At 47.6% G+C, this 26967-nt stretch overlaps 1 protein-coding gene and 1 long non-coding RNA gene across 5 annotated transcripts in view; one reads left to right on the top strand and one right to left on the bottom strand.

Annotated features, from left to right (window-relative positions):
- Positions 1–16640, top strand: part of KCNB1 (potassium voltage-gated channel subfamily B member 1) — a 99394-nt gene extending 82754 nt beyond the window's left edge. Inside the window, exon 2 of the mRNA XM_035025379.1 lies at positions 5964–16640. Coding sequence (XP_034881270.1) covers positions 5964–7973 — 2010 coding nt within the window. The 3' untranslated portion in view covers positions 7974–16640. The remainder of the gene's footprint in view (positions 1–5963) is intronic.
- The window catches only part of LOC118023955, a 105860-nt gene that overhangs the window by 33329 nt on the left and 45564 nt on the right, over positions 1–26967 (bottom strand). Inside the window, exons 9-12 of one of the 4 annotated variants that reach the window (XR_004682952.1) lie at positions 16493–17360; positions 16338–16401; positions 12332–12426; positions 10335–10455 (exon numbers count right to left, since the gene is read on the bottom strand). The exons of 1 other annotated variant lie outside the window; for it this stretch is intronic. This is a non-coding gene — a long non-coding RNA (uncharacterized LOC118023955). Of the gene's footprint in view, positions 1–10334; positions 10456–12331; positions 12427–16337; positions 16402–16492; positions 17361–26967 lie in introns of those variants that run through there. 2 more of the 4 variants (XR_004682953.1, XR_004682954.1) reach the window with 2 other exon arrangements.

Raw genomic sequence — 26967 nt, 5'->3', positions numbered from 1 at the left:
CATGGGAGAATCTTAGGGGCTGTGGGAATCCAGAGGATGGACACACCTGACCCAGAGCTGGGGGTCAGAGCAGGCTCACTGGAGCAATGGCCCCTGAGTTGGGAGCTGATAGGAATCAGCCAAGAGAAGTGGAGGAGGAAGGGTGCCGCAGGATCTTGGGATGTGAGCAACCATGGCAGTGCGGCTTGGGAACTATAAGTGTTTTTACGAGGATTCAGTATGGAATATGCAGTGGGAAATTCAGGAAATAGTCTGGAGAGAGAGAAGAAAGGTAGTCTTAATATAAAAATCCAAATCTCTCTATCATTCTTGATGAGTTCTTCCTGCCGCTCCAACCTCATCCCCTCCAACTATCCCTATACTCAGCCCCACTTACACTGAGCTGCTTTCTGTTGCTTGATTAAGCCAAACTCATTCCCACCTCAGGGCCTTTGCACATGCTATGCCTTCTGCCTGGAATGCTCAGATCTTTGAACAACATACTCCTCATCCTCAAGTCCCAACAACCAGGGCATCTCCTGAAATAGGTCTGCCCTGACTACCCAACCTCATGTGGACACCCCTCACCCCTTGCTACCCTACCGATCTCCCTGGTTTGTTTTTCTCAGTAACATGTAGCACTTAGCACTCTCTGGCATCATCTTGCTCTTTTATGGGTTTCTGTGTTATTTTGTCCACGTCTCTCTCCCAGTTCCTTGCAACCACAGAAATGGTCTTTCTTATCCATGCTGCATATCCCCAGCAACTAGCACAGCATTTGGTAAGAAAACGTGCCAAGGGGCGCCTGGGTGGCTCAGTCCTTAAGTGTCTGCCTTCGGCTCAGGTCATGATCTCAGGGTCCTGGGATCGAGCCCCGCATCGGGCTCTCTGCTCCGCGGGAGGCCTGCTTCTCCCTCTCCCACTCCCCCTGCTTGTATTCCCTCTCTCACTGTGTTTCTCTCTCTCAAATAAATAAAATCTTTAAAAAAAATAAAATAAGGGGCGCCTGGGTGGCTCAGTCAGTTAAGCGTCTGCCTTCGGCTCAGGTCATGATCCCAGGGTCCTGGGATCGAGCCCCGCATCGGGCTCCTTGCTCGGCCGGGAGCCTGCTTCTCCCTCTCCCACTCTCCCTGCTTGTGTTCCCTCTCTCACTGTGTCTCTCTCTGTCAGATAAATAGTAAAATCTTAAAAAAAAAATAAAATAAAAATAAAAAAATTAAATAAAATAAAAACATGTCAACAAAATGCAAAGAATTAGACCTTTATCCGAGAGCTTCTGGAACTATTGCAGGGTTCACAGAAGGGCTATCTGTGGCTTGCTTGGATTTTTGCTTCTCTCCTATGACCTTTCAGTACGGTTGTGAGGATTAAAAGCAATGGGATACTCTTCATGGAAAGCAAAAATTTTATTACTGTATTAAGACTTATTACCATCTAATTCACCCATTTCTGGTGCGCAGCTCACTGAGTTTTTAGTAAATTTGCCAGGTTGTGCCACCATCACCCTAAATCAGTTTTAGAACACTTTTATCACCCCAAAGAGATCCCTCATAACCATTAACAACTGTTAATCCATATTTCCACCCTGGCAGCCACTAATCTGCTTTTGATCTCTAAAGGTTTGCCTTATCTGGACACTTTATGTAAATGGAATACTACAGTATGTGGCCTTTTGTGTCTGGCTTCTTTCACTTCGCATCATGTTTTCAAGGTTCATCCACGTTGTAGCGTGTGTCTGTCCTCCACTCCTTTTTATGGATAAGTAATATTCCATTCTATGGATATACCCGTTTATCTGGTCATCAGCTGATGGACATTTGGGTTGATTCCACTTTTTTATTTGTGGATAAAGCTGCTATGAACATGCTTGTGCATGAAGAGCAATTTCCAAATAAAAGTACATTTATCACAACAAGCCCCGAGTAATGTAAAGAATTGTTGAATTACTGGGGTGCCTGGGTGGCTCAGTTGGTTAAGCGACTGCCTTTGGCTCAGGTCATGATCCTGGAGTCCTGGGATCGAGTCCCGCATCGGGCTCCCTGCTTGGCAGGGAGTCTGCTTCTCCCCCTGACCCTCCCCCGTCTCATGCTCTCTCTATCTCATTCTCTCTCAAATGAATAAATTTAAAAAATCTTAAAAAAAAAAAAAAGAATTGTTGAATTACTATACTGTACACTGAAACTAATATAATACTGTAGGTTAACTCTACTGGAATTAAAATTTAAATTTAAAAAATGATTGGGCGCCTGGGTGGCTCAGTCGTTAAGTGTCTGCCTTCGGCTCAGGTCATGATCCCAGGGTCCTGGGATCAAGCCCCACATCGGGCTCCCTGCTCCGTGGGAAGCCTGCTTCTCCCTCTCCCACTCCCCCTGCTTGTGTTCCTGCTCTCGCTGTGTCTCTCTCTGTCAAATAAATAAATAAATAATCTTTAAAAAATAAATAAATAAAATAAATTTAAAAAATGATTTATGACTTGTTTAAAAAAAAAAAAAAAAGGGCAGTTTCCAAGCCCTAAACATCTCTCAGCTTGCTAGAGCTTCTGGCATCCCTATACGGGTATGACCCCAATGGGCTATGTACCCATGAATGAGACCCTTCCTTTCTCTGCCTGTGCCCTTTTATGCACAGATACTCTGTGCCTCGTTCACATTCCTGGAAGAGCAGGGGAGTGTGTGGAGGAAATGATAAACAGTTTGTATTTATAGCTGCTGGAGCCAAAGGTGGGCATCCCCGTGATCAACCACCAGAGCCGACAATTAGGAGGAGGGCCTGGCTCCAGCACCCCTGGATCCCACCCTGGGGACTCCCACCTGCTGCTCTCTTCACCCAGAGGACCAAAGCTTCTGCCCCCATTTGGGGCAGACAGGTGGGTTCCAGGATCCAGAATCTCCCTACAGGGAGGGAATTTGAAGACTGCCTCCTAGTCCCTTGTCCTGGCTTTTGCCTTTGCTCCCCGGGTTCCTGGAGTCCTGCCCAAACCTGATTGGGCTCAGATCCCAGGAAGGCAAAGCTGGAAATGCAGAGGCCCAGACAGGGGTTTGAACAAGGTTCTGGGAGGACTCCAGGTGCTGGCTGGTCCACCCCTGGGGTCCATCCCAGAGACCAGGTCAAAACTGTTCGTTTGGGTTTCAGGCTGTTTGTGGGATATCTGCTGCCTTAGCAGGCACTGGGGCCCACAGACCTCAGCAACCAGTCCAGGGGCTGGGAGTGGGCGTGATGATAAATTACCTGGATCATAATTTAATAACGTAACATATATTAAGTAGCTGTTATGTGGCAAGTGCTCAATTACTTCCATCTCCATTCTAGAGATAAAAAATGGAGAAATGGAGACTCAGAGAGGGGAAATGATTTGTCCAAAGCCACACAGCCGGGGATAATAGTGTCAGGACTCCAACCCAGATCCCAAACCAGCTCATAAATAAGTATAAGGCTGCAGAGTAATAACAGCAATAAAAGCTGATCTGAGGGCCTTATGAATTCATTGAACTCTCATTGCAGCCTTGCATTGGACACCTCCACCCACCCCACCCCAAATCTTAAAGATAAGGAAACTGAAGCACAGGGGGTTTAACTCCCACTTGGAAGTTCCCCAGCCAGGAAGAATCGCCCTGACTCTAAAGGCTTCAGCGGGTCTAGGAAAGAAAACAATCTTGTGGGCAGGGCCAGGACGGAGTGCAGAGGGGTGCCTGCGTGCACGGAAGGAGGCCTGAGGTGCTCTGACCCTCCCAAGACAATGCTGAGCAGCAGACTGCCCTCCCTCAGGAGCCAGGGAGGACTCTGCCCCCTTTTCTTCTTTTCTAGGCGTACTGGGGCTGGGAGGTGGGGAGGGCAGGGCACATTCTCATTCTCAGGTACAAAGGTGGTGCCTACCTTAGAATAACAAACCCTAAGGACTGTACATAATACATACATAATATGCCGGGTGCATAATTCATGAACATCAATTGTGTGGGCCTTCCCTGGAGTTGTCTAGGGGTTAGAAACTGGAGCAGGCTTCCCTTGCCAGGCTCTGGGGGAAATGGGATCTCCCAGCTCTTAAAGGAACAGGCTCCCCAGTAATCTGCTCCTTCTCCTGCAGGCTTCCTCCTAGCCGGAGATCAGTGCCTACCTAGAGAAGCAACCTGCAGAGCTCTGCCCAAGGCCCTGGCTGCCTGCCCCAGAAAATCAGACCCACCTTGTGTCTAGCCCTGTGCTGGTAACCCTACCTGCATAATCTCCTCATCCCCCACGCTATGATTTATGAGGGGCTAGCTCCTGGTACACCCCAGGGTTTCTCAACCTTGGTACTATAGACATTTTGAGACAGATCATTCTTCATCGCAGGCCTGTCCTGTGCACGGTAGGATCCAACAGCATCCCTGGCCTCCACCCACTGGCTGCCAGGAGCATCCCTCCCCCCGAGTCGTGACAACCAAAAATTTCTGTGGCATTTGTCAAATTTTGACCCCTGGGGGTTCAAAATCATCCCCAGTTATGAATGACTGGAATATCCCCATTTCGCAAGTAAGGAAACTGAGGTAAGGGAAGTTTCAATGCCAAGGCCATCCAGCCAGTAAATGGCAGAGCTGGATTCTACCTCTAGAGCCCACACTCCTAACTCGGTGCAGGAGTTCCCAAAGTATGCCGCCGGAATAAGCACGTATTTATTTTAATGAAGATTTAACACATCTTTCCCTAGCACACAAAACCAGCATCTTTGCAAATGTCGTTTCTTAGGACAAGGCTAAAATGGAGAAGGTGAGCAGTGTGTTGTTGTTTTACTACTGAGGGAAGAGTAGTACAAGCAGCAAAAGAACACGTACAATAGGATGTCAGTCCTGAGCGAGACAAAATAGCAATTTGTTAGGGACATATATCTCAGTATTAAAAACTCTCCAGAAAAGAAAAGGGATGAGAAGAAATTGTGGTTACCCCCGGGGTGGAGAAGGACACGCAGGAAATATCAGCATTACTATCTCATACTGTTTCTTCACCTGGGTTGTGGGTTCACAGGCGTTCGCTTGATTAGGGTTTGTAAATATACATAAATTTGATCTACTTTTGTATGTACTGGATATTTCTTTTTATAAAGCGATTACAGAATTTTACTTTTTCAATGAGTGCACACCAAGAATTAAAACTCAAAAGCTTTTGTTTAAAAGACACAGGATTCGTTGGAAACGTGTGGCCAGAGAAGTGTGACATTCGGGAACCTGTGGCAGGAAAGGCCCAAAGAGAGGGGTCGGAGTAAAAATGTAGGCTTGACAACCCTGTGTGGTGAGTGGGGATTCATTACAGAAAACGGAAGCCTCTCAAACTCACCCGGGCAGCAAGGGCACTGGCCAACGGGATATAGCAGGCCGTTCCGGGACGGGGCAGGAAGCAAAGACCAGCTGGCCCACTCGGAGGCTGGGCGGGCTAGGCCGATGGGGTGGTGTGGGCTGAGAGACTTCCCCTGTGAGGACAGCTAGCGTTCACCAGACCCTCTGTGTGCACAGCTGGAAGCTCTCCTAAATGCCTTGCACGCGTTAATGCATTTACCCCTTGCAGCAGCTCTCTGAGGTAGACATTTATTTACCATCCCATTTTGCAGATGAGGAAAATGAGGCTTAGAGTAAACAACTGGCTCAAGGTAAGGAAGCAGCAGAGCTGGAATTCGAACCCAAAACAGCCTGACACCAGAGCCCAAGCTCTAAATTGCCGCCCCTACACCCTCTTTCAGATCTCCTGTGTCCTCACTAGTGACTCCCCCCCCCCACCACCACCCTGAGGCTGGAATAATTAGCTTTAAATCATTGCAGTCTCTGGGCTTTGGTTTGTACATCTGTACAATAAATGGATTCAAATAAATGATTTTTTTTAGCTCAAACATCCAGGCATTGAGTGGCTGTTGAGATGTGAAAATGCTCTTGAATGTTGAGGAGCATTCTGCGGACGCACGGTGTTAGGATGATCATCCTGTTGGTGGTTGGTAACTAAATCCCACTCTCTTCTCCTTGCAGATCCTTGCCATAATTTCCATCATGTTCATCGTCCTCTCCACCATTGCCCTGTCACTCAACACGCTGCCCGAGCTGCAGAGCCTTGACGAGTTCGGCCAGACCACAGACAACCCCCAGCTGGCCCATGTGGAGGCCGTGTGCATTGCATGGTTCACCATGGAGTACCTGCTGCGGTTCCTCTCCTCACCCAAGAAGTGGAAGTTCTTCAAGGGCCCGCTCAATGCCATTGACTTGTTGGCCATCTTGCCATACTATGTCACCATCTTCCTCACCGAATCCAACAAGAGTGTGCTGCAGTTCCAGAACGTCCGTCGTGTGGTCCAGATCTTCCGCATCATGCGTATCCTCCGCATCCTTAAGCTTGCACGCCACTCCACTGGCCTCCAGTCCTTGGGCTTCACCCTGCGGAGGAGCTACAATGAGCTGGGCTTGCTCATCCTCTTCCTTGCCATGGGCATCATGATCTTCTCCAGCCTTGTCTTCTTTGCTGAGAAGGATGAGGATGACACCAAGTTCAAAAGCATCCCAGCCTCTTTCTGGTGGGCCACCATCACCATGACGACCGTTGGGTATGGAGACATCTACCCCAAGACTCTCCTGGGGAAGATTGTTGGGGGGCTCTGCTGCATTGCAGGGGTCCTGGTGATTGCCCTTCCCATCCCCATCATTGTCAATAACTTCTCTGAGTTCTACAAGGAGCAGAAGAGGCAGGAGAAAGCAATCAAGCGGAGAGAAGCTCTGGAAAGAGCCAAGAGGAATGGCAGCATCGTATCCATGAACATGAAAGATGCTTTTGCCCGGAGCATCGAGATGATGGACATCGTGGTTGAGAAAAATGGAGACAATATGGGTAAGAAGGACAAAGTGCAAGATAATCACTTGTCTCCCAACAAATGGAAATGGACAAAGAGGACACTGTCTGAAACTAGCTCAAGTAAGTCCTTTGAAACCAAGGAGCAGGGATCCCCTGAGAAGGCCAGATCATCTTCTAGTCCTCAGCACCTGAACGTCCAGCAGTTGGAAGACATGTACAATAAGATGGCCAAGACCCAATCTCAACCCATCCTCAATACCAAGGAGTCAACAACACAGAGCAAACCAAAGGAAGAACTTGAAATGGAGAGTATCCCCAGCCCTGTAGCCCCTCTGCCCACGCGTACAGAAGGGGTCATTGACATGCGAAGCATGTCAAGCATTGATAGCTTCATTAGCTGTGCCACAGACTTCCCTGAAGCCACCAGATTCTCCCACAGCCCTTTGGCATCACTTCCCAGCAAGACTGGGGGCAGCATGGCCCCAGAGATGGGCTGGCGGGGAGCTCTGGGTGCCAGTGGTGGTAGATTTGTGGAGGCCAACCCCACCCCTGATGCTAGCCATCGCTCTACCTTCTTCATTGAGAGCCCCAAGAGTTCTCTGAAGACAAACAACCCCCTGAAGCTCCGAGCACTTAAAGTCAACTTCATGGAGGGGGATCCCAGTCCACTAGTCCCCGTTCTGGGGTTGTACCATGACCCTCTTAGGAACCGGGGGGGCGCTGCAGCTGCTGTCGCTGGACTGGAGTGTGCCACACTCTTGGACAGGCCTGTACTGAGTCCAGAGTCCTCCATCTACACCACAGCAAGTGCTAGGACGCCCCCCCGATCACCTGAGAAACACACAGCAATAGCATTCAACTTCGAAGCAGGTGTCCACCAGTACATTGATGCGGACACAGATGATGAGGGGCAGGTGCTCTACAGTGTAGATTCCAGCCCTCCCAAGAGCGTCCACGTGAGCACCAGTCCCAAGTTCAGCGTTGGGACAAGGTCAGAGAAGAACCACTTTGAAAGCTCCCCCTTACCCACCTCCCCTAAGTTCTTAAGGCAGAACTGTATTTACTCAACAGAAGCATTGACTGGAAAAGGCCCCAGTGGCCAGGAAAAGTGCAAACTCGAGAACCACATCTCCCCCGACGTCCGCGTGTTGCCGGGAGGAGGAGCCCATGGAAGCACACGGGATCAGAGCATCTGAGCTACCCCACCTGCAACAGAGACTTGTGGCAAGACCCGAGAGGTGTGCCGTTCAGCTTCCCTGCCACAGAGCTTTTCCGCACGAACTCAGAAAGGCTCTGCAAAGCCCCCAGACAGAAGCGAAACTCCAGGGGAGGCTCCCTAGGGCCTTGAGAGCCATGATAGGTATGACCGAATGAAGTCGGCCAAGCCACAGGATGTGGCGTCTCCTTGTACCAAGTCCACTGCCCTCTTTGGGAGATGACATGGGCAGAACTCACAGCCACCACTACCACATGCTGGACCTAACCAAGGCCACCTCCTCCCCACTCGTCTGTCATGGCTCTCCATCACAGCCTCAGTGGTGGGGGGGGCAGCATCTCGATCCCTCCAGGCTTCAGCTGGAGAAGGATGCCGGAACAAGTGGCTGGGTTGACCAATTTGGTTTTGGGTGTTACCTGGCCACCTGTAGGAACTCCTGTCCATCACCTCCTGGATGGATCCCACTGTTAGAAAGCTACAGAGGATACTCGTGTCATGGGGAAATTTCCGCACCATCAGCTGCGATCCCAGCGCAAAACCCTTACTCAAATGTCTTCATTGACTTCAGTGTTCCATAGTACCTGAGATTTTATTTTGAGATATCATCAGGGTGAGTTGCACCACTTGTACTTGATTCTAATTGCCCCCTGGCAATCTGGGAAGGGTTCAGACGGCAGGCACTCAGCCAACGGTATGAACTGTGAGCGTTGCTTTAGGGTTGTTAGAAGGAAAACACTTTCTGTACATCACCAGTGTAGACTCAAAAGATATGCAAGTGTCAAATATGCAAAAGAAATAGCTTATTCAAAGAGACTGTATGTTACTGAAGAACAGAATAAAATCTGATTTTTTTTTTTTTACCTGCAAAAATGAAAGGAAAAAAGAAATCCCCAATTGAAATGCCCGATTCAGACTTTTGAATACTTCCTGCTGCAGCAGGGAAAGCATCTACTATAATAGAAATTCTTTTTTGTTTCCTGTGGTATTCAAGTTTTAAAAAAAAAGTTAAAATAAAAAGCACTTTATGTTTTTCAAAAATAGGTTCTACCAGGGACAGTGTCAACATCTTGCACTTTAAAACAAGCACTATTTCCCGTGGGCCACTTTTCGGGACTATAGTTGGGTTGTTGGTCCGTGCCTGTGTCCGGCCACGGTGGGGGATATTGTGCTGGTATTGCTGTCTGCCATGTCAAGGTCTGTGGGCTCCTTCCCTGCCCCTCTGACGCTTCCCATTAGGTCCCTTGCAAGGAAGGGTACTTGAGCCCTTGAGCGGGGCCTCTCACAGAGTCACGTGTACCGGAAGCATGCACATCTCAGAAGAATACAGTAGACGGTGGGCATTGGGCGTTTACTCTGTTCTCTTTCTTGTCAACCAGCTGTTGGTGTGTTTTCAGTGTCACTGTCTGTACCAAAACTCAGCTCTCCTTCCTGCAGCCATCAATGCAGCCAGTACAGACAAAAGCAATAAGTATTTGTGTGCATTGTGAACGGTTCTGGTGTATTTCTTGGTGTTGGTCTTCCTGTTCTAGTTTGACGACCTGGCGTTGGCCTGCATGAGTTGGGTCCAACAGGATGGAGTTGTTGGCCGTTCCTCGGTTCAGAAACATTGGGTTGAGCCACTGGTTAGCATGATGCCATGCTGTTGGCCCATCTGTCAGTAAAGATGACATGTCGTTGGTCCGCCTGTCTTTAGTACAATGGACCGATGTCGTTCTCTTAATACGACACTGATGGGTGATGCCCCACGTCCAGTAGTGTAGGTCTGCCAACCCACAATCCAGTGACAGGCATCCGTCTTCCTGATGGAACCAACACGGCGTGGTTCGCCTGTCCTTCATACAAGGTGTTACTGGTCTGCCTGTTAGTATAATGGCACGAATCCATGCGTCAGTTCACAAATATCATGGAGCCGTTCCGCCTGCCCTCCGAACAGTGGCATGGGGTTGAACCACCTGTCACAGGTATGATGACACGGAGTCATTCCACCGCCCTTACAAACACCTCTTCTCTGCTGAGCCCATACCTGGTTCATACCGCTTCTCAGCGTCTCCGAGGACTGTGGATCCCTCCAAGAAGGTGCAGTCCTGTTCTTTGCCATGTTGCCCAACAAGACAATGCCGAAGTATCCTGGCACTCCGAGGTATCTTCAGAGCACCCTGGCAGCAACGGCAAAGGGCCCGGGAAGGTGTGCGGTCGTCCTGTGCTGGCGGCATGCCAGAGAGAGGAGGCAGCAGCAGGCCCGAGCCCTTTTCGGGGCACACGGTGCGGGCTGGGGGCCTCCTGAGGAGCGGCCACCGGACAGTCGTCCCTGGGCCATGTCAGCGCACGTGTCTCTTCCTTGTGTTTATCACCATTTCCGTCGGCCGTCAGCACAAACGTGAAAATTCAGGGAAAACAAATGCTTTTTGATAAAAGTAAATAGTTGTGATTTCCGATTCAGATATTTTTAGAGCTGATGCTATCTGTAAAAATTAATAACAATAGAGTCTATTTTACATATCAGGAAAGTGAACATGTTTAAATATAGCCATATATAGCGAGAAGGAACTTACCACCCCTTCTTCAAATCAAGGCATTTCATTTGTTGGTTGAAGCAGATGAGAAGTGTACAGATTGGATATGACTTCTTTCTTTCTTTTAAACTAATAACCAATTGGTGCAACTCTCCTTGTAACCAAAGGCCCTTTCTGCCTTGTGTGGTCCCACAGGACCTGGCCCTCCCTTCCCCATGTAGTTTGTCTGACCTTAAAGTAGCATTTTATTGAGTCACTTTTGAAGGACGAATTCAGAAGTATCATTAAGAACCTACCTTTTCAGGCTTACTAGCCAGAGTCCTATAGAGTTCTTATAGAAACAGAATAATTGAAACTCAGCATATACTATGCTTAGAAAGTATTGCATTTTGTTTTGTTTTTTTTTTCTTTTACTTGTGTATGTATTGTGGGAATATAGCTTTTATCCTGTGCCCAACTCAAAATAGAGTATTGTAAGTTTTCCCAGGCCCCACCTGCCAAAAATGAACATTCCCCGATGTTTAATATGTGTATACTCCTACTATACCTGTGTATATGCACTGGGAAATCTACCTAAGAGTCTCCACTGAGAAGCTGACCTTGACAGATCCTCATAGAGGACAGGAAAGCATGGTTTGGAGGCAAATACCACTTTAACTCGGTGATCCACGTCCCACCCATTCCTGAACCAATGAAAATGGGAAAAAAAAAAAAAAAAAACAAGTCAACCCAAAGAAACCAAACTAGGGGCTGGAGCGGGTGAATGCCTGGTCCCTTTGGTGAATTTGGTGAAACTCGTCAAGAACCCAGTGGACCTTGGCTTCCAACTTCCACCATTATCAGTAAGGGCTAGGGACCAGGTCCCCGTGTGATCGGGGTAGTCTGCGACCTGTGGAGAGAGGTGGGCGAGCTCTGGAGGAGTCGGCTTTTTCACTTTTTTTTTTTTTTTTTTTAATCTTTGGGTAAAGAAAAACAACAGGACTTCGGTGCAGTAGATTTCTCAGTGCCTTCTTTAGGAATTTTATCTTAAGCACACTCAATGGGGAAAGAAAAAAAGAAGACAGAACATTTGTCTCCATGAAGTCCCTTTCTCTAAAAGCACTGGGGATCGAGAAGGACGAAGACTGGGGAACAGCAAAATTCTGAGGAGGCCTTTCCTTTCAACTCACCCGGCTTGCCCCCGAGTAGTGCTGGTGAAAACAGACTTTGCCAAACTGATTACCAGCTCTCCTCTACCACGTCTTGGTGACTGTAGCTTCACCCCTGCCCTTTCTCCTAATAAGACCCACTCTTCTGAGGAGAAAAGCAACAACAACAACAGAATTCTCTTCTTTAAAACTGTGATGTATTGATGTTTGTAACTATTGTACATTTCTGTCTTGCTCACGGCTGGAGTGTCTAGTCCACGGACAAGGGGAAATTGAAACTTCACCATGGACAAGGGTTCACTAGAACCAGGTCTCTCTCTCTCTCTCTCTCTCTGTCTCACCTCCCTTTCCTTATTTCTCTGCCAACTAGCCCCAAGTAACATGACCCCAGGCTTCAGCCTCCAGTTAGGTTTTTGAATCCAATGAGATTGAAGTGATACGACTCTAGGGCATGATCCTTTGGGAGAGGGAGTCTTTGGGAGATCCTTTTCCAGGGGCAGGAGGAAAGAAGGGGTCAGCTCTGCGGCCCCCCAGAGGGACAGGGGAGAGCCTCCAGCCCTGAGCCCAAATTTCCCCGGCTTCCGGTTTCTCACCGCTTATATGACAGCATGCAAATGCTTTCACTCAGCCAGGGGAACCCAAACCAGCCTGGCTATGCCCCCCAAAATAAAAATTACCTCTGCATTTTCTGTTGCCACATTTCTGGCTCTAGAAGTATCCGATGCAGGGCTACATCGTAGGATATCCACATATCTCAGAGTAGTCTATTTTTCTGTTCAGATAAAAAGGATATAGGTGTATGTGTGTGGTTAGCAAATTTGTAATAGGGCCATTCAGTCTCATTGCTTCTTTTGTAATATAGAATAACATCTTAGGAGTTTTATGGTTGGTCATTATCATAGCTGATATTTTCTGGTCTTTTTCATTTCCTCCCATTGCCCGTCGGGTTCTCTTTCTTCCTTTTGGACCTGACTTTCGGGGGGGTGGGGAAAGACTTCGGGCTCTGACTTCCTCATGCAGGCATTTCCTGACACTTGACCTAGAGTCTGTGGACACCGTTACTTTCCTCATTCTGTGTGTTTCTCCTATTTATTGTTCTTAAGATTCCAGGGCACAGGGGCAGGAGTGAGACCAGGAGAAGCAGGGCTACGGATGGCCCTCAGAATCCGAATGGCATGTGGGCTGGTTCAGCTCCTCCTCCCCCACCCCACTGGCATTTTGAAGAGACTGAATTTTCTCATCCCCGGAGATCTTGGGAGGGCAAATCTCACGCAAGCAAACCTCCTGTTGAGGTCCAGAACGCACCCAAGCACCCTCTTGGCTGGCCTGTTGCCATGTCCAGCGACCCACTCCCCTGTAACATCAATTGGATCCGAAGGCCAGAGCATTTTCAGGTTCTTGCGAACCTCAGAGAACATGCTGGGCCTCGGATCTCATCAACTTCTTACCTGTTCCTCATTTTAATCCCCACTTGCAGGATCCTCACACACACACACACAAAAACCACAGTAGACAAGCTTGCAGCCAAACCCTGAGAAGATGTGTCCCCTAGAATGTGCCATTGCATCTCCCCCTCCCTTCCCAGCTGCCTGGCTCCATAGCACCAGAGACTTGTGGCGAGGGCAATGTTTATCCAGCTACCACCTATCCAGGCCCTGGGGAATTTCTGGACTGTCCTGCTTAATTCCACCAGGCAGCTTTCAGCCTCAGGTGGGCAGAGGACATCTCATGAAGCAGGATCTTCAGCAGAAAGTGATTCTCCACTCTTCAACTCATGCAGGAAGATGAAGAAAGGCCAGATGATCTCAGATTGGCCTTCATTTCTAGGTGTTCATACCCCACCTGCCTCACTACCAGCTTCAGGACTCTGGCCTCTGCCCAGATCAGAGTTTTGAGCTGAATCCGGACCCCCATGGCAGTGAACCGTCCCTTCGATAAACCCCAAGAGGAAACCAATCCAAGGACGAATGTATTATTCTGGACTATGCCCCTCATCAGTTTTCCCACCCCCAAATTCCCGGTAATCTGGTTTGAACAAGAGCCAAATAAAACAGACGAGATTTTTTAAACACTTTGCACAAGAACAAAACAAAATTGTCTCCAGTAGTTTGCCAGGTTTGATGCCCAGACAAGCAAATAACTCTATTCTGTGGCTGGTTTCATCTAGAGAGAGACTGGGAAGTTTGGGTTTCTATCCACTGCCCCTGCTTTTGTCTTAACCTGGAATTTCTCCTGAACATCCCCAAATGCCAACTTAAAGAAGTGGATTCGGAAGGGGCTCTGGTGAATCCAGCGGTCCCTCGTCTTTCTTTCCCCTCCAGTTCTAATTCTCCATTCCTCTCTGCAAAGATCCTGAAAAGATCTTCTAAAGGCTGGCCAGGATGGGGAAAGGGAAGGCTGGCCAGGATGGGGAAAGGGGCCGTTCTCCTGAAGAAGAAACCACATGCCTGCAGTGGTGAAAGCCTCTCTTGCCTGAGAGAAACAAAGTGGTCAATTTCAGCTCAAATTAAAGAAGTGATTCTCATGGGCGGGGCTGCCTCACCATGGAATTCGGTACCTGGTTGGGGGAATGAGCTGCTTAAAAAGAAGCTAGATGATGCACAAAATGGATGTTGCAGAGGGACCCTCACACTGCATGGCCACTGGACTGAACAACCAGGGTAATCCCCCCCCTCCCCCAGGGAGGTGTGTATGTGGTTTGGACATCTGGGCGCAGGCTCAAGGCATTGAGGCAAAAGCAGGGAGGACAGTGAGCAGGAACTCAAATTCTAGGATTCGGAGTTTTCCGCGGGGGTGCCAGGGAGGGAAGTGGCAGCAGGATACCCTGCTTCCCCTCTGCTTCCTATCTTGGGCAATTTTAATGACCCTGCCAATCTCTCATCTAACCCATCCCCAGTGCCCTCACAGGCACCACACTGGGTGGGATGAGGCTTATGCTACCCTCCCCAGACCAGCCAAGGAACAGTCCCAACTCTGGCTGGTCATCTCATGGTGCTTCAGTTCTTCTGCCCAGACCCTGTGCCCTCCTAGGCCTGAGGCTTTCTGTACAAGAGATGCAATTATCTTTTATCCACTAGCCAGCCATCAAACTGCCCAGGCAATAGCAAATGGCACCATTCCAAAAGGGCTTTTTTTTTTCCTTCTGGCAAATAAAACAGAAAAATCCCATTCAAGACATTGGAAAAGCCCCACCCAATGAAGTAAGTCCAGAAGGACCAAAAGAGAGAGGCAGCTGGAATCCAATTTTGCAGCCAAACAAGGCTTCGGCTGCCCAGTCTCCCACATCCATAGCCCCTTCCCGAGTGGGTCTGGATACTGCATCCTCCAAGGAGAGCATTTGACACAAGAGGATTTAAAATCCCCCTCCCCCTTATTGTGTATAGTGGGTTTGGAGGAGGTGGGGCTTCATCCTCAGGGCGACCCCAAGTCCAGGCAGTTGTAGGTGGTTTTATTATGAAGTGAGGCAGAACGATAGGATTGCATGGATAGACTGAGCAGCTACTTTCCCCAAAAACACAGTGAAACAAAAATCCAGTTCCCAAGATCCCCCCTTTGAGGCTCTGTCCTGCAGAAATATCTCAAGTTAGTGGCTACCATGGCATGACATATTCCGGAAAATGAAGGAAACTCCCAATTCTGTCTCATTGAGATGCTCTCAAGGGTCCTGCATGGATCATCCCACACTTCTTGCCTCCCTGAGCTAATCCAGGTTTGGAAAACAAGGAGGGAAGCACAGGAGAAGATGCCCAAGAGATTCAGGCTTCTCCATGGCTTTGGCTTGTGGCCCCCTGGTCTTCACTAGGGTTTTGGGCTCTCCCTTAGATAGGCTTGACATTGAAGCTCCATGTGCCTAATGCGTGGGGAAGAGGAAGATCAGCAGCTGCTGGGCTGGGGGCAGCTGCGCTGTTTGCTCTCCAGACCTATCCAGGCTTCAGTCCAAGGCCAAGGGCTGGCAACATCATTTTATGTGCCAGGAACTCGGGGTTATCCCCCAGTGTATGCCCATGGCACATATTGGGCAACCAACCTGTGTTCTTTTGAGTGAGTGAATGTGTAAATGATTGACTTGTGAGTGAGTGAATACAGGAGTTCATCGGTTCTTACCTGGCTTGAGGTATTGCTAACTGGGAAGGAAGGAGAAATGGGGGACCCCTCCCATTAAAGCCTGTAAGCCCCACCAATGCCATTTGGGCTTTGACTCAGCTGGGGGCCAAGATCATGTCCAAATTTGACAATTGTCTGCCCTAAGGGCCTCAGTCTTCTCAGAGCAACACTTCCAGGGGCCCCACAGGGAGCCCCAGGCTCCTTCCTACTCTCCTATTCTGCATTTTCAGCCTCATGTTCTAGTTTAGCTCACAGAGAAGGGATTTGCTGGGGGCAGGAATTTGGGAGCTGACATCTGGAAACTGGATTGCGTTCCCTGAGCCATAGGAGTCCAGCTGGAAAAGAGGGCCAACCTTCCCTCCAACTTTGAGAGCCAATGGTCTTCCTTTTTTCTGAGCCCCAGTGTCCCCCAAGGTAGCATGTTGCCCCAATTCCATTAGCTCTAAGACCCTCTGTCTCTCCCAGGAACCATGGTGTGAGGCTGAGGCTTTTCTGCCAGCAAAGCCATTCTGATCACCCCACCCATGTTGGGGGCCAAGCCAATCATATTAGCCATAAATGACCAATGTCCTTAGCCACCTTTTCTCGGGGTCGCATTTGTGGGTCCTGTTCATCTCTGGTCAGTTGATGTCTCTAGTCCTTCCTGTAAAAGTGAAAATGAGCATTGTGTGTGTGTATGCACACACACACACACACACACACCACATACACACAAAAACCAAACGACAAAATACCTGTCTTTTTATGCATGTGATGAGATGAAATTGTGACCTCCAGCTGCTGTCCTGTCTTGTAAAATATGTCCAAACGTTCAAGAATTTCTAAGCAAATGGTCCTTTAATGAAGTATGCACAGTTCAATAAAAAGGTATGGAGAAAACGAGCTTGGTGGAGTTTGTATTATTTTCTGGAGGGCACAAGGGAGATGGGGATGTGAAGATCTGCGGGAGAGGCTGAATCGGGGACCTGGAGGGGCAGCACTAGCTTTTTCTCCACCTGAAAGAGAGAGGGTCTGAAAATGTAATGGGCTTGTCACCCCGATATGCAAGCAGTGGTAATGCCCCCCCGTGCTGTGTTCACGGACCAAAGCCCAAATTCTGGTTATTTGGCTGTCATGTCAGCTGTACCTGGGCATTCTTGGCCTCACTACCTCTCTCTCATCAAAATGTCTCACGGTGCCTATGAGAGTCGCACTCACAACTCTGGAGATCCGTCCCCCTTCTCTGCTTCATTGTTCTCCATACCACCACCACCTCTGACACACTCTATTTTATTTATGTATTTTGTTTATTGTTGACCTCCCTTCAATAGAACGTAAATTCCTGCCTCCAAGAGAACATAAATTCAAGACCTGGAAAGCAAAGGGAATAAAGACTAAAAACCCAAAAAAACCCGGAACAGAATATCCAAGGACCATGTGTGTGTCTGTCTGTCTGTTTTGCTTTGTTTTTGTTTTTTTAATTTTACCCATACAAATAGTAACATACCGTAAACACGGCTCTGCAGATTGCTTTTGTCATTTCATCGATCTTGAAAATCATTCTGTATTTCTGTATTAATGCATGAAGAGCTTCCTCGTTCTCTCAGGAGCCTGTGTTCTGTCCTATTGTATACAGTAATTGCTAGTCTCCTACAGCTGAGCATTAAGGTTGCTTCCAAACTTTTGTGATAACAAACAGTGCTGAAATGAATGGCCTGTCAGCGGTGCCTGTGGCTCTGCCTCCAAAATAGATCTGGAGTCTGTGCTGCTCGCCCCTGAGCCTCCGCAGCTCAGGGCCACGGCATCGTTGTTACCGCCTCATGATTGCACCGGCCTCCAGACCACGCTCCCCGCTTCCACCCTCGATCGCGTTCAAGCTCTTCTCAGTGCAGTGGCCGGAGGGACCCGGTCAAACTGTCAGTCTGATCATGTCACTTCGCTGTCAAAACGTTCCAGAGGCTTCTCAGCACATTTTAAATAAAATCCAAAGTCCTTGGTGCTGTCTGCAAGGCCATACACCCCCTGGCCCCACCTGTCTCTTTGATTTCACTCCCCACCCCACCCCACCCCACCCCCCGCCCGCCCCGCTCTCCCCTGAGGATGTTTGGCTCCATTGTCGCTGGCCTCCTCACTGTTCCTCAAACATGCCCAAAGTGGACTCACCTGATGATTCTGCCCCTTTCCAGCCCCCTTCCCTGACCCCTCAATCTTCTTGGATCTCCTGTCTTATTACTCTCCCCTTCCCTCACTCCCCTTCAGACACGCTGGCCACCATTCTATTTTCCAATACACCAAGCACACTTCCATCCCAGGGCATTTGCACTGGCTGTCCCCTATGCCTGGAACATCTTTTCCAGGCTAGCTACATGGCTCATTCCCTCACCACCTTCAGGTGTCATCTTCTCAGCATCCCGTTTATCTGATAATCCTGGTTATAATGGCAACTTCCCCTGCCCACACACACATACCTCTCACAATCTGTCCCCTCCCACTTATTGTTCTCCATCACACCATCTCTGACACACTATATTTTATTGTTTACCTCCCTCCAATAGATCATAAATTCCTCCCTCCAGTAGAGCATAAATTCAAAAACTTAAAAGCAAAGAGAACAAAGACTGAAAGAAACAGAAGATCCAAGGACTGTGGGACAACTATAAAAGGTGTGACATCTGCATAAGGGGACTACCAGAAAGAGAAAAAAGAAAGGAACAGAAGAAATATTTGAAATGATAATGACTGAGAATTTCCAAAATGTAATGTCAGACCAAATCACAGATCCAAGAAGCACCAAGAAACATAAATTTCCCCAAAATAACTCCACCAGGCATGACATTTTCAAACTAGAGAAAAATCAAAGATAAGAAAAAAATCCTGAAAGAATCCAGAGGAAAAAACACCTCACCTATAAAGGACCAAAGATAAGAATTACATCTGACTTCTCAGAAACCATGCAAGCAGGAAGAGAGTGGAATGAAAGATTGCAAGTATTGAGGGGGGGCGGAAAAAACCCCACGAACCTAGAATTCTATACCCTGCAAAATTACCACACAAAAGTGCCAGAGAAATAATGACTTTCTCAGACAAAAATTGAAGGAATTTGTTGCCAGTTGACCTGTATTACAAGAAATGTGAAAAGAGTAACACGTCCTCCAGAGGAAGGCTGCCAATTAACAGATTAAAACGTCTGACACACTGGTGCGAAGAAGAAAAATGAAATTGGGTAAAGAGAGAGAGAGATGGGGCAAAAAAATAGCACCCAATTCACAAGGCTGGCATAAAGATTAAACCAAATGATCCATATAAAGCACCTTGTATAGAGGCGGGCACAGGTAAATGGTAAATAAACGTTGACCACTGGTGTGGTTTCAGTGCTGGATCATGGGGCACACAAGGGTTAGAGACCCTAGGGCACTGCTCCCCTGAAGTTTACAGCATTTCATAAACTGTGAGCTGGGACCCACTTGTGCAGGAGTTCTTAAAATTGGTGTGCCCTGGGCCCCCAGGCAGTCGATGCACCCCATGGACACCTTCTCTGAAAAATAATTTTAAGTGCATGAAATAAGATACATAGGTTTACAAAAGAAACCTATTCTATTGAAATGCAATTATCAAAATATTTTAACTATGTGATGTAATACATGTGCTTCTTTATTAACAAACAATAAGAGCTCACAATGGGTCTAGTAATGACCAAAACGTTGAGGGACGGAAGAGCATTAAATGCTGTTTTAAGGTATCTGCAACAACTATAATAGAATACAAAATAATCTATGACTAGTATTCATGACAAGTACTGCGAATACTACAATGATTTGTTGCCTGTGTGCACAACTGAAGGAAGTGTTACAGGTCAGCTGGAGGTCAGTGAAAATAAAGAGAGGGAGTTCTGTCTCATGCAAGTTTACAGACCCAGATTACAAACCTGCATTACGGAACTTCTCAATTTATTTCACGGGTCATGACTAGTACTTTTTAAATGAAAGAACAATTTGGCTGGAATAGAAATAGAAATATAGAATAGAATAGAATAGAGGGCGCCTGGGTGGCTTAGTCGGTTAAGCGTCTGCCTTCGGCTCAGGTCATGATCCCAGGGTCCTGGGATCGAGTCCCGCATCGGGCTCCCTGCTCTGTGGGGAGCCTGCTTCTCCCTCTCCTCCCCACTTGTGCTCTCTATCTCACTATCTCTGTCTCTCAAATAAATAAAATCTAAAAAAAAAAAAATTAAAAAAAAAAAGAATAGAATGGAATAGAATGCATTGCTCATAATGTGAGTACAGATTCATGCAATTTCCATTTCAATTGTGTGTGTTACAGGTCATGAAGCAAAATGTACTTCTTCCTGCAATTCAGAAATAGCCGAGAAGCAAGGACATGGGAGAAAGCAGGCCCATCACAGCCACTGCCACACTGCAAGTGCAAACATCCTTGTCCCTCCCTCCAGGCCCCATCTGCCCTCCTGCCCACACACAAGTACACACACAGGCTCCAAAAAGGCTGTGTTGTCAGGAGTTGCCCAACTGTTTCCCCCCTCCTCGGGGAGAGGAGCAGGTGTGGCGATGCCCGTGTCCTGAGCTCATTGCCCGTCTGGGGACATGTCCCTCCTGATGGCCACATGTCCCCAAAGCAAATATTAGGAGAGCTTTTGTGAGGAGCCAGCGGGAGGCGTGTCTGAGGGTGCCAGGCTGCAAAGGTTCAGGGCTAAATAAACTGCCCGAGAGGAGACACTACAGGGGATGAAGGCTGGGCAGGTCATTTTGTGCTTTTCCTGGATGTGTGTGTTCTTACTCCCAATCCTGGATCTGGGCATAAGTTTGGGAGACGACACTGCAATCAGAAAAAGCAAAATTTCTAAGGGAACCTACTCTCTGGTCTCCCGAGCGGAAGGGAGTCTGACACTTGCAGAAGGGAGATGCAGGAACAAAGGACCCACTTGTCAGATGTGTTGGCAATTTCCCCCCTGTGTTAATAAGCAGGAACTGGCTGGAGGGGAAAGATGGGCTTTGAGGGGGTTCGTCAAACTGCAGCTCAGTCTAGTGGTGCCGAAGAGAACACTTGGGGTCTGAAGCACCTGAGTTCAAGTTCTGGCTACAGCACTGCTTTGCTGTGTGACCTAGGGCCAGTCCTTTTCCCTCTCTGGACCTTGGTTTTCTAGTCTGTAAGACAGGAAAATAATAGCCTCCACTTCAAGAGGCTGCTGGAGGGCCTGGAGGAAAAGACGTAAATTGCTTAGCCCAAAGCTTGGCATACAGTGAGCACTCAATAATGGTAGCCCTCACTGTCACTATAATTTTTACTGCCACTGCAACCTGCAGCCTACATCCATTGCTTAATGGAGATCTGTTGTCTAGCTGAGCTCCTACCAATGCCAGAAATCACAGAGAACATGAAATCATGCTAGTTAACATTTACCGAGCATTTACTGCATGGCAGGCCCTGTTCCAAGCCCTTTATGTGATTTGCTAATTAATTCTCAACAACAACCCTATGAAATACAACCTATGAAATTATCATCATGGGTATCATCATAAAATTATCATCACCAACAACCCCGTGAAATGATCATCATCTTTATTTTACAGATGAGGAAATATGTCAGTTATCTATTGCTAAGTAACAAATTATCCCAATGCTTAGTGTCTCAAAACAACAATAAATATTTATTATCTCACACAGTTTCTGTGGCTCAGGAATTTGGGAGTGGCTTAGCTGCATGGCTCTGGAATGGACTCTCTGATGAGGTTGCACTGAAGATGTCGGCCGGACGACCTTCATCTGAAGGCATGACCGGGCCGGAGGGCTGACTTCCAAGATGGCGCCCTCACATAAGTCGGCAGGTTGATGCATAGCTGTTGGCAGGAAGCCTCAGTTCTCCACCACCTGAATTTGTCCATAGGGTTCCTTGAATGTCCTCACATACCACTGAGGGCTTCCCCAGAGTGAACAATCCAACAGAAAAACAGAACTACAATGTGCCCCCCCCCATTGTTTTATTGTGACAAAATACACATCACATGAATTTTACCATCCCTAGCCATTTTTTTAAAGATTTTATTTTTAATTGATCTCTACACCCAACATGGGGCTCGAACTCATGCCCCTGAAATCAAGAGCCGCATGCTCCTCCAACTGAGCCAGCCGGGCGCCCTCCCAGCCATTTTTAAGTGCACAGTTCAGTGGCATTAATTATACTCAAACTGTTGTGCAACCATCACCACCATCCATCCCTGGAACTTTTTCATCTTGCAAAACTAAAACGCTAAACCCATTAGATAATAACTCCCCACTCTCCCTCCTCCAGCCCCTGACAACCACCATTGTACTTTCTGTCTCTATGAGTTTGACTCCTCTAGGTACCTCCCATAAGTAGAATCATACAGCATTTGGGTTTTTTGTGTGGCTGACTGATTTCACTCACCATCATGTCCCCAAGGTTCATCCATGTTTTCGCCTATGTCAGAATTCCCTTCCTTTTTAAGGCTGAATAATACTCCACCATCACAATGTGTTTTTATTATCCAGACTTGGAGGTCACGCACACTGCACTTTTGCAATATCCTCTAGGCCACACAGGTCAGCCCTATTCACTGTGCAAGGGGATGACCCGAAGGAGTGAATACGAGGACATGAGAATCATTGGAGGCCATCTTGCAGGCTGGCCACTGCAGAACGGAGGCCCCAGATGTTTAGTGGATTTACCCAAGGTCACACAACAGGCAAGTGGCAGACCCTGGATTTGAACCCAGATCCCATGACAGGCATCGATGTATAACCACTCTATAGTATTGACACCCCCCAATCCACACCTCAACGTGGCTTCCACTGGGGAAGGAAAAGACCCCTGGTGGGGCAGAGACTGCCCGAGCCAAAGGTCAGGAAGCCTGGGCTGGGGTCTCAGTTCTGGCCCTAATTCACCACGTGACCCCAGGCAAGGCCCTGCCCCCCTCGAGGGCTCGGTTTTCTGAAGTGTCAAGCAGGGGTGCAATAACCACTCCCCAGGTTGTTGAGGTGAATAAAGAAAATGAATATACTATATAAAGCTTAATCCACAGAGAGATGTGAAAATAATACATGCCCTTCTTTTTGTTCGTTTAATGATTACTTATTTACTAGGTAATAATCTCACATGGTGTCAATTGGAAAGGTATGAAAGGATATCCAAGGAAAATCTCTCTCTCACCCCATCTGGTCACCACCCAGTTTCCCTTTCCAGAGACAGCTACTCCTAATAGTTTCTCATTGAAATATCACATTGCTTTATTTTCTTAAACCAACCTAATTTCCAAGGACATGCTAAGCAGGAGAGAAGGTCAGCTCAGCCCCTCTTGGGTCTGGGGAGCCTGGGTCTCACCTGGCACCAAGGCATAGACAGTTACTCCAGAGGGATGGTCAGTCAGGGAAGGCCTCCCAGAGGTGGTGATTTTAAGACAAGATCTGATTGAAAGGAAAGAGCCAACCACACAAGAGCTGGGAAAACAGCGTTTTAGGCAGAGAGCACAGATAGTGCAAAGGCCCTGAAGCAGGAATACTCTCAGGAGGTTTGGCTGGAGAAGGATATACGAGAAGAGGGAGAGGTAGGAAGGAGGTGGAAGAGGTCACCCATTACACAGCACCTTGTCAAGCATGGTTACTTTGAGCAGTGGGCAGCCACTGGGGGGTGGTTAAGCCAGGCAGCAACACAATCCTTGCATCCAGGAGCCTCCCACGTAATAAGAGTGGTCCCAGCCTAAATCTATAGGCATCTGCTTATCCAAGGCAGCGTCTGGGTTCAGCCTGGAGCTGCTCAGCCTGGGAGTCCCTACCATCTATCCTTGTCTCAGCCTCCCTGCAAGCTAGACTTGAGGTCCCATTAATATAAATGAGGTCCTTTGCAGACTCGATTTCCAAATGAGTCGAGCCGTTCAAGATCTCTATTCCAGGAAATGTGAAATTTATGTAACGAAAATTAAAAGAGAAACTGGGGAAGTGGCTCCTTAAGTGCCTACTTCCTGGCTAAGTGAGCCAGGTCTGCGCATCTGGCAGGAGATGGGTGAAGACACCACCTGGGGCTGCTAGGAGTGTGTGACCAGCCGGGAGGCAGGGCACGTGTTGGCTGCGGGCAAGGGGTGAAGCCCCCAGACCCACTTCCTTCCCTCAAAAAACGAGCCAGAGTAATAATAGCTCATGTTCACTGCTTCGTGCCCAGCCCTTTTCTGAACACTTTACTCACACTGGTTATCACATTTAACCCTCACGACAACCTAATGGGATGGGCACTACTATTTTCCCCATTTTACAGATGGGGAGATAGGCTCATATTGGAGAAATGACTTGATCAAAGCCACAGAGCAAAACGGTAGCTAATTTGGGACTCAGGCCTTTTGTCTATTACTCCCACAGACCCTCTTGTCCAGAGCTCAGACAGTGTGGAATGGAAGAAAGACTCAGGAGTCAGAAAGACCTGGGTTCAAGCCCAAGCTCCACCTACCGAACTGCTGTGTGACCCTGGACAAGCAACTTATCTCCCTGAGGCTGTTTCTTTATAATCATAGCCCCTTTTCTTCAGGGTTCATCTCTGAATTAAAGGAGATAATATATAAAGATGCGAAGCACAGGATTTCAGATGCCTTCTCAAACTGGCTTAATTAAAAATTTTTTAAAAGTAAACTCTTAGAAGTAGAAAGTCTTAGGGTAATGGCTTCAGGTATGGCTGGATCTAGGGGCTCTAAAAATGTCATAAGGACTCAGTTTTTTCTCTCTCTCCATGTAGTGGATCCTCACCAGGAGCTCCAGGGTTATATCTTTCTTACAGCTAAACATTTTGGTGAAAAGAGAGCTCTTTTATCCCAAAAAGGCAGCAAAAGAGCCAGAATTCACTCTTGAACAATGTGGGTCATGTGCACATCCCATAATCAATCTCTATAGTCAGAGGGATGGACTATGCTGATTGGGCCACCCGAGTCACATATTCACCCCTGAGCTAGTGAGAAAGGTACAGAAAGCCCAGGTTGAACCACCCGGACCGTGAGGGGGACAGGCCAGGTACCCTGAAGGAAAACTGGGGATGCCATTACCAGAAAGACAAGGAATAGATGCTAGACCAGCAAGAATGCCAGATGGTACTCCTGGCGCATAGTAGGCCCTAAATAAAGATACATTCCATCAAATGAACAAATATCTCCACCAGAAGATGGTTGTAAGGATAAAACAAAGTAATGTATGCAAGTCCCTCGCAAGCAGTCAGCACTCAGCAGATCTTATCTCCAAGGAACAAGAGGTGCTTGAACTGGGTTTGGATTCTGGTTATGTACTGATGAGCACAGACGCTAGAAGAAACTGGAAGAAAAGCCTTCCCTTGCCTTAGCCAGGCCTCCTGTACATTCATTTTCCATCCCTGGAGCAGAGAAAGGCCAGGACCAGGAATGAGGAGAGTAAGGCACTCACTGTGCCATAAAATGGGAGGGGGGAAGGCAACAAAACACTCAGTAATCAAGATAAATCATATTTTTTATTAGTTTCAGAGGTAGAATTTAGTGATTCATCAGTTGCATATAACACCCAGTGCTCATTACATCAAGTGCCCTCCTTTTTTTTTTTTTTTTTAAGATTTTATTTATTTATTTGAGAGAGAAAGAGAATGAGCAGGGGAAGGAGCAGAGGCAGAGGGAGAAGCAGACTCCCCGCTGAGCAGGGAACCAATGTGGGGCTCGATCCCAGGACCCTGATATCATGACCTGAGCTGAAGGCAGACCCTTAACCGACTGAGCCACCCAGGCGCCCCTCAATGCCCTCCTCAATGCCCATCACCCAATTATCTCTTCCCCCCACCCACCTCCTGTTTGTTTCCTAGAGTTCAGCGTCTCTTATGATTTCCCTCTCAATTAAGATAAATCTTACTTTTAAAAATCAATATTAAAACAAAAATCCATGATAAACAAGGTATTAGCATTTTAGATAAAGATATATCCATATACACACATTTACATATTACTTATATCCAAACGTCCAGACTCATGCACATATAGACATTTTCACAGACATGTTTTTATAACATTTACTTATAAATATGCACAGGGCCACTGCACGGCACACCTCCAGGATGCCCCAGTCCATTGTAATCCACATGGATGGCATCCCCTGAATTACGCAGGCACAGCCTGTGGCTGAACTCAGCAGTCCCATGTATGAACAAACATGTACAAATATCTCCATCCATAACCAACCATATACACTAAATGGGTGCCACATAACACCACACATGCAGACCTGCCAAGAGATACAATGACACAATACGGTCTCATACATGCTCACTTTCCTGCCTCAGGGCCTTTGCACTGGCTATTCCCCAAGCCTAAGATGCTCTTGCCCCAGTGAACCATGTAGCTCCCTCTTTTGCCTCCTTCAGCTTGTGCCCAGAAGTCACTTTCTCAGTGAGGCTATGATACCCCTCACGTCCTACCACTGTCTGAAATTGCAACCCCCACTTGACAGTCCACATCCCCCAACCTTGCTTTATTTTTCTCCTTAACACCTAAAACCATCTAACATACTATGTTTCCTTTTTATCATACTTGATGTCTATCTACCCTGCTAGAATGTCAGCTTTGCACAAGCAGAGATTTTTGCCTGCTTTGTTCCCTGCTGTGTTCCCAGCCTCTAGAACATTGCCTGGCACCCTACTGGATGCTCAATAAATATTTGTTAAATGAACGAAAAAAAGCCAAGGAAGTGGAGATCCCTGAGAATGACTGAGACCAAATCCCCCACAACCACAGGAGGAAGGCAACCTGAAGTCACATGGAAGTTGCTTTCCAGAACTAAGTAATGATGCCAGGTATATTCTAAGAATATTCTCTCATTTAAAAAAAAATTTTTTTTAATTTAAGTCATCTCTACATCCAACATGGGCTCAAACTCATGACCCCGAGATCAAGAGTCACATGCTCTTCTCACTGAGCCAGCCAGGCACCCCTTCTCTCATTTAATCATCCCGATGACCCCATAAGCCACTACTGTCTATGTTCACTTTACACTGGATGGAGTTGAGACACCAAGAGGTTAATTCACTTGCAGAAAATGTCACAGTGCAGAAGGTTTCAAATCCAGGCACCTTGGCTTGCACACAGCCCAGTCTCTCCCCTACACACACACACACACACACACACGCACACATACACAAACTTATGTAGTATCATCAGGCTCTTCCAGCCTTTAGGCAACTCTCAGAAACGAGACCTCCTTCCCCCATACT

This window comes from Mirounga leonina, unplaced genomic scaffold (genome assembly GCF_011800145.1).
Source record: "Mirounga leonina isolate KUSES-001 unplaced genomic scaffold, KU_Mleo_1.0 Mir_195, whole genome shotgun sequence".
NCBI classification, from domain to species: Eukaryota; Metazoa; Chordata; class Mammalia; order Carnivora; family Phocidae; genus Mirounga; species Mirounga leonina.
The sequence above is the reverse complement of the archived record's forward strand: the minus strand, read 5'-3'. Positions and strand labels throughout refer to the sequence as shown.